The 7706-nt window shown below is 46.6% G+C and overlaps 1 protein-coding gene across 1 annotated transcript in view; it reads right to left on the minus strand.

The window, feature by feature from the left end:
* NSD1 (nuclear receptor binding SET domain protein 1) overlaps positions 1–7706 on the minus strand; it is a 45283-nt gene that overhangs the window by 20828 nt on the left and 16749 nt on the right. Inside the window, 5 exon segments of the mRNA XM_035897126.1 lie at positions 210–366; positions 690–869; positions 2303–2503; positions 3048–3171; positions 3592–3735. Of these exon segments, the coding sequence (XP_035753019.1) occupies positions 210–366; positions 690–869; positions 2303–2503; positions 3048–3171; positions 3592–3735 (806 nt within the window).

Raw genomic sequence — 7706 nt, forward strand, 5'->3', positions numbered from 1 at the left:
AAGGTGGTGTGAGGGCTACCAGAAAGGCTGGTGGGGAGACAAGAGGCTACTGGATGAGGAAAGCACGTGTTTTACCAGCTGCTACACGTATGCAGAGAAGTCAGAGGCCACTGCACTGTACCCTGCAGAGGGGAGCAGCTTCTCAGCTCAATCACCATGAGCACTGCATGAAGAAGGGATGGGGACAAGTTTGTTTTACCTTCACCTACCTGTAGCGCCCAACTTTCACCCAGACTACTTCCTTGTAGTGTGGCTTTTTGCCTGCCTTGCAATCATTACAATACCAGCTTCCCTCTGGCATCTCAATGTTTAGACACTCACGGTGAAATGCAGCCGGGCACGACTCGCAGCATAAAAGGCTGCCCCCTGCAAAGAAAAGGAGGAGGAATTTATCAGAGTCACTGTGCAGAAGCCCTGGACTCCACATGTCCAGACAGAAACAAATGAAAAAAGGGGATGATGCTCTTCTGCAAACCCTTTCAACAGCTCATGCCCTACTCATGCTACACAACCCTTTTAAGGATCCAGAAAATGTTCTAGCCTGAACCTGGACTTAAATGGGGACGGATAAGAGCTGTTCTCTGCAATTCTCACGGGCACAGTCTGGACAGGCAAAGCCTCTGCCTGCTCTAATGACTTCTTGTCAGGGCCTTGCTTGGTGACAAAGGACCCAGCACAGACCATCTCACCTTCTGAGCAGACAAAGCACCAGCTGACGTTGACGTGCTCATGGTTGCGGCAGCCCCTCCGTGCAGTGAAGTGATTGGGGCAGATGATGCTGTTGGAGGCGAGAACCACAGACCCAGCAGCGAGGCAGAAGTCGTTGGAGTGGTATGCAACTGGACATCGCACACAGCGCATCAAGCGACCTAGCACCAGAACATGTTGGAGACAGTTAACCTCTAAAGGAGGTTGATATTTTGTTTCCTCCCCAAACTAGTCTCTATTGATACCTAAGCTTAAAACAAGCAATCTTAGGTGATCTTTGGAAATGTAAATTCACCTTAAATTTTTATAGACCATTCACGACATATTCATTAGATTCCTATTAAGTTAATATAACTATATATATATATAATTACATATATTTTTTATATACCATATGTACAATTACATTATTTTGAAGTGAAAAACCTCCTGCACACTGTGCAGAAACAGTTCAAGAGTTCACAGACTGCAACTGCTTCCTATCATACACAAATAATTAGTAAATCAGCTCAGACAGTAATTACAGAGGGGGTGTTCCAAGTGCTTAGCTGCACGTAATGAAACCAATCTATGTAGTTTCTGAAAACATAGGCACTTGCCTCTCCACTTTATCAGATTTTACCCTGAAATTCCAGAACAGGGAATTCAGAATTGCCTACAGGCCTAATTTATCCAAGGTTTCTGAGAGCCTGTTTTCAGTTCCTCACAGGAGACTATTAACAAGGAAAAGAGGTGGGAAGAAAGGGGTAAATCTGACCACTGAGAAGCAGCAGCCAGTGGAACACAATGCAAATGTACAGTGGGGAAATGGTCAGCTGTGGGCTTTACACCTTAGTGTTGCCTTCTACACCAAATTACATTATGTGGGGAAAAAAAACCAACTTTAAGACAGGCCCTGAGAATAAAAATAGAGCTGGTCTTACTGTCACTCGTCTTAAGATACCAAGAATTTAAAGAAAGGCAGCTTTAGAAGCAAATATACAAGGCAATCCCATAAAAGTTTTAAGTTTAATCATGCCAGATAAAGGTCAAGGTATTGCTGCAAACAGCTCAAACATACGTTTGCCTGAGAAGCTTAGCCCAAGGGCGTCACTACTACAAGACAAGAGTTTACATTATAAAAAAAAAAAGAAGTACAACAGTATCGTAGTTCTTCCTATGTTACTCTCTATGCTGTTGCCTTCATAGCCAGTGCTGCTAAGCAGGCATCGCCTGCAGCACGGGCGCAGTGAGAAGTACATAGGAGAAATGTGAGAGTGTCTGCACAGCTCCAGAGACTTACTCAAAAACCCAGAGAGGCAATGTGGCATTGCTGGATGTGCACGCATCCAAGCGTCTGGACAGATGAGAACATTTTATTTGCCATGTCTGATCATCAGGAGTGCTGATGAGCAGCAACTTCACATACCGACACCACCCCTTCCACTCCCCTCGGGAAGAAGCTATTCCTCAGCAAATGCTACAGCAAGCACCGTGGCGAGGGTCAGAAAATCAACATAAAACAACTAGCGGACCAGGTAACTGCACAGTGGACATGATACAAAGAAAAGGGTTCTGACGGCACCCCCCAGACCACCCTAGAAGATTTCAGTACCTTTAGATGCAGAGACATTTGTTGGGTTAGCAGCGTGACAAGTCATGCATATGTGCAGGGAGCATCGGAAGCCCTTGTTCTGCATGACCGTGGGCGGATACTTTTGTATACACGCTTCATGGTAATACTTCCCACAGAGGGGCAGCAAGCACCGTTTCACATCTTCCCCACAGCTCTTGCACACAAAGCAGGTATGGACCCCTGGAGAAAGAGCAGCAGACGTTAACATCAGTCACACAGAAGTGCTAAATGAAGACCTGACACTTCCTCCAGTCTGTGTATTAGCACAGCACAACTTCCCAACCTGCTGTACCTATCCCCAAAGCACAGGTCTCTGTAGCAGGCTGGTTTTGCCTGCAGCTGCAATAAAACTCCACATTGAAAAAAAATATTATTATAGTTGTGATTTCAGGCCAGGGAAAAGTAAGAAGAAAAATAAAAATTGACAGCCCTACTCAGACATTGCCCCCTTTCCAGCCCATTGCAGACTCATCCTCCGTTATACCAGATACGAATTTCCCCTTCTCTTTCCCACCAGATCCTGGACATTCACTTCTTCACACCTCATGTGCCTGAATTAACAGTAAGACCAGTTAATTAGAAAGTCATTATCAAATACAAAACAAATAATCACAGGACTGAGAGCTAGTTAGTAGCCCTACTGCAAGCACATCACTCCAGCAAAGGAAGCACCAGGCAAGCACACAGCAAGCACCCTGTCCTGCACTCTCAAAAGCTGCCGTACCTGTGGAACACTCATTGCAGATGAACTTGCCCTTTGGCATCTCAGACAGCCCAAGGCACTGCAGGTGGAAAGCACCACAGCACTGCGCCTCACACAGCAACAATTCCCCTGGCTTCTCGCAGATCTGCAGAGAAAGAAGCACAATGTCAGCTCTGAGCAACCTCCTTCCCCAACACATCCCAGACAGTAACAACCTGCATGCTGGCCAGGACTGCCAGCAGAGACCCCTGCAGAAAAATGCTGTTTTTCTTGTGTCAGTTAATTCAGATGGTTTGTCCATCACCGCTGCCACTTGCCATCCAGTCCCTACTACCATGCATGAACCCTACGTTGGTCACGTCTCCCTAACGTCTGTGAACTTTAGCAGAAGGAGAGGCAATCACAGAGGAAAGGCTCAATTCAGAGCACAAAAAACTGGTTAATTCTACAATAAACATCTTGAGGTTACCTGGGTTTATCTAGGGCACTAGCATATCCCAGAACTTACACAAAAAGACCACTTTACAGAGGTGAAATTTCAAAGAGATTTCTTCAAGGATGCTACCTGACACACATTCTCCTTGAGAGCTGCTCCTCCTCCACGCTCCCCCTGCATCTTTTTGGATGAAGGCACTCCATGGTCATTCTCTGACCCCTCTTCATTACCTTCTTTGGGGCTTGCAGCAGTCCCATGAACCGACGTCTCCCCCTTTAAAAAGAAATCCAGAATGAGGGCTGTCAGTAGTTCCTGTCCTGACTTGGAAACTACAAATTCAGCCATTGAGCATGTAACAGATTTGGCAGTTGGTCTGTGTTACCCACCCTGGAAAGAACATCCCCTATACAGTTCCACCAAAAGACTTACAAGAAAAGAAAGCAAAGCAAAGAGCTCTTAGTTTACTAAATCATTAAGAAATACACACTCAACACAACTATTTTCCTGTGCATAACCCCTCTCTGCGGAAGGAGTCACAGCTGAGGAAGAAAGTATTGCCCTGCATAGAAACATATCAGGTAGGCTAGAATAGTCTGAAGCATCCTGCGTGCCGCCGTCTCCTTACACTGGAAATGCAAATGAGAAACTTCAAACAATATTTATTGCAGTTGTCACCCAGCAAATGAGCCAGACTTTTCCCCACACTTGTCTCAGCTTGCCCTAACCCATGTAAAATACAGGCACGTAGGTACTCAAGGCCTGTGTCAGTATGAACTAACTGCCCAACACTGACGTGAACAATGCCACAGGGCATTCACACCACCATCCTGCCTGGGGTTGTTGGTCTTTCATAAGCATCTGTCCTATACAAGTATCAGAGCACTGACGAGAACATCATGTGGTCACCATAACATCTACTAGTGAAAGAGCATCCTGCTGAGAAGAGGGGTTTCAAATGATAAAGGCCCCACCACACCCTCATGGGCCAAGTCAGGGATCCCACCGTAAGACTTCCCAAGGTGGAAGGACACTGTCTGACATGTCCATGAGACCCGTCCAGACACCGTCAGATGGAAGGAGAGTAGCAGGTATTCTAGAGATACTTGTTTCTACCAAAAGATACTGCTGTCCTAGAGCTGCACGTGGCAGCACTGCCTTCACTTTTGTCCAGAAAGGCAACTAAAACCTAGGAAACACCATCCTGCCAGCTTCCAGGCCTTCAGAGCTGCCACTCAGGAGTAGGTATGCCTTAAGGGCCATTAATGCTGCACCAAAGCAGTACCTTTCGCCAAGTGCTTTGAGCAAGAACATTTTAAGGGCTCTGCCATTTTTTAATATCCCAGTTTACTGCAGTTAGCAGTGATCTCTGTGCGTAGCTGCCAGTTCCTCCTTGGGTCACCAAGCCATAGCTCAGTCTATGCCCAGACACAAACTGTACACCTGAAAGACCTTGTGAGGAATTCAAACTGCTGGCAGGAGCAGCAGCCATTGCTCTCATACCTTCAAGCCTACTTGGTGCCAGGTGTCCAGCTAGCGATCACGAGAGGGAGCTTTGCACCACTTTCTGTATGAGACACTATCAGTCTGAGTTGTGCTGCTACTAAAGTTTGCAAGCTGAACTGAATGCCCTCAGAACACATTGTTAGTCTGGGCAAAACAAGGACATAAAGATCTCCCAAAGTTTAAAAGTTGGAAGAACCTGGAGCTGGTATTCTTGTCAGAAAATGATGCTGCCTTTGCTTTTTTTTTTTTTCTTCTTTATTCCCTGAACATAGCACTACGCTTTTATTTGAGGACATTTTAAAGCCATGTGAGTTCCGTGGAGCAATGATACACACATACACTGATGGCGTATTAAAGCACACAATACAAAGATAAATCGTGTAAGTTGCCTTTATTAAGCACAAAGAAAAGCACAGTACCAGCTACAAACTATTGCCAGTCCAACGTACCATGTGGTATGCAGCCTTACAGACTATCATCACAATCTCACTGGAGTGCAATGCAGCCCACGGGAATACTGATAACGAGTATGTAAGCTGCTGCCACCCTACCACACAGCCCTGGCAGAGGGAAGGGAAAGGTCTCTACAGCACTGGTAAAAAGACCATCTAAGAACACAACAGCACCTTCTCAAGCTAAGTGCTATGATACTTCTGCTCCTGCGGCTGTGTTTCTGCTAGGAATTATGTAGTCTGCTGCAATGCAGCCCTCTGGCCCAAACACTTGCTTTGGCTCCCAAGGACTGGTTACAGCTCTGGTCCTCCTATTCCTACATAGGTGCTCCCTCTTCTGCTCAGCTCAGCAGTGACCTCAGGCTTGCAGGGGTCACTGTAATGAAGAACAAGAGCAGGGTTAATCAGCTACTGGTATGGGCAAACAATGACAGCTATAGCTCCTGCTTACACTGGGGCCCCAGTGTTAAAGACACAAAGTGATCTCAGCCCCTCTTGTGGCCACTGAGGTCCCTGTCAGGAGGGGCAGGCTGCTGGTAAGCAAGCACCACCCATCCTGCCGTCAGTAGCACTAGCTTCCTGCTGTAGCTAAGGTTTCTAGATAGTGTTTGGGAAGGGGGGACATACTCAAATTTACTAGACAGAGGTATGAGGGATTTAGAACTGGTCGTCTTTCCATCCTTCTGACCGCTCTACCATGGCTGCTAGGACTCCTTGGCTTGAACCCTGCTGGCCATGTTTCACATGTTAATGGAATGGAACACTATAATGCATCTAGGACTCATACAACATTAACCAGCAACCCTCTTCAGATCTGAAAGCATTTGCTAAAAGCAATGCTACCTTAACAACTGGGCCCACACTGACCAGTGCAGCACAGCATGCTCTAGCCCTGCTCTTTCAGCCTAAACCCATCCTATTTGGTTCTGCAAACAGCTGACCAATCCACATATTTCACACACCAAGATCTTGGCCTTATTTTAATTGATGCTCCCAGAACAGCATAGGGAAGGGAATGTCAGAGCTAGGCAGGATGGGCAAGGCCAGATATTTGTGCTTTGTTAACAGGGAGAAGGGGAATCACCATTCAAGGCCATCACTCAAAGGAACCTGTCACACTGCTCCCCCTCCTTCCCCTACCCAGCATGAGCACTGCAAAACTACATACCTCCTACAGAGGGCAGGTCTCTCATCCCAGGTCTTCTTCCAGAGCTGTCTCTGCTGCTGTATCTGGCACATCCTCAAAAGCCTGGTCTGTTCTTTGGCAGAGCCTGACCTTGGCTCACAACCTTGACAACCATTTCAACAGCATTTTCCATCCCCTTCTCTCGGTCTCTTGCTGCCCTGATGTTGTAAACTTGCACTCCTGCCTCCTCAGACAGGCAAGCAGAGAAAGCTGCTTAGTTCAGCCCAGACAAGCTTTCCTCTCCCTTCTTTTCCTCTGAAAACAGCTGGATCCAAGGCTTCACTGCACTGTATCATCAGACCATCTATTTCTTCCAGCACCATTCAGCACAAAGCAGAGTTCCTTACCTGGTGTGTGTAAAGTCATTTAGAGACCAGTGTGGTCCAAATTCCATGTGAAAACACAATTGCATTTCCACAGCACCCCAACACTCACCAATACCCATGTATTCACCTAACCAAGGGGTGAACACTCTCACCACAGCAGCTCAAGAGACACAATCACAGAGGAATGGATGCTGCCAAAAGGTGCCAAGCATTGCCTTTTTTTTTTTTTTTGGGCATTGTTTACCATACCTAACTTCAGGTACTCAACACAAATGTCTAAGGCTTGAGGCAGTTAAGACTCCCTGGGCTTCCTCTGCAGGGAATGGTGGGTGCAGGATTCAGAGCCATGGCCTAGCTACTTTGCTGCTCTGAATTGCCCCCTTTCCTTCCGTATAAGTGTCACAAAGAATTTGCTGGCTCTGAGCTCAGCCAGTCTCTTAGTGGGTGTCTAACAGCAGACAGTGATAACTGCCCCCCCCCCCCACCCCCCCGCATTGGCAAAGATATTTTGTACACGCTTCTTTGAAACATGATTCCAGACGAGCACACTTCAGAAGGAGCACTAACACCATCACAGGAAGGCTTGCATTGCCCAGGGGTATTACCCCACTTTATCAACCCCATCAGAAATGCCCTTTTCAAAAAACAGTAGAAGTAGGGTGGCTGGCACTGCTCAGACAAAGCAGTGTGAGGTTTGTGCTCTCCTGGAAGCTGTATAACAACAACAAATATAACAATATATGTCTATAATTGGCTCCTGAAATAAATTCTGACTAT

The sequence above is a fragment of the Egretta garzetta genome, unplaced genomic scaffold (genome assembly GCF_000687185.1).
Source record: "Egretta garzetta isolate BGI_Z169 unplaced genomic scaffold, ASM68718v1 scaffold1257, whole genome shotgun sequence".
In the NCBI taxonomy this organism is placed as follows: domain Eukaryota; kingdom Metazoa; phylum Chordata; class Aves; order Pelecaniformes; family Ardeidae; genus Egretta; species Egretta garzetta.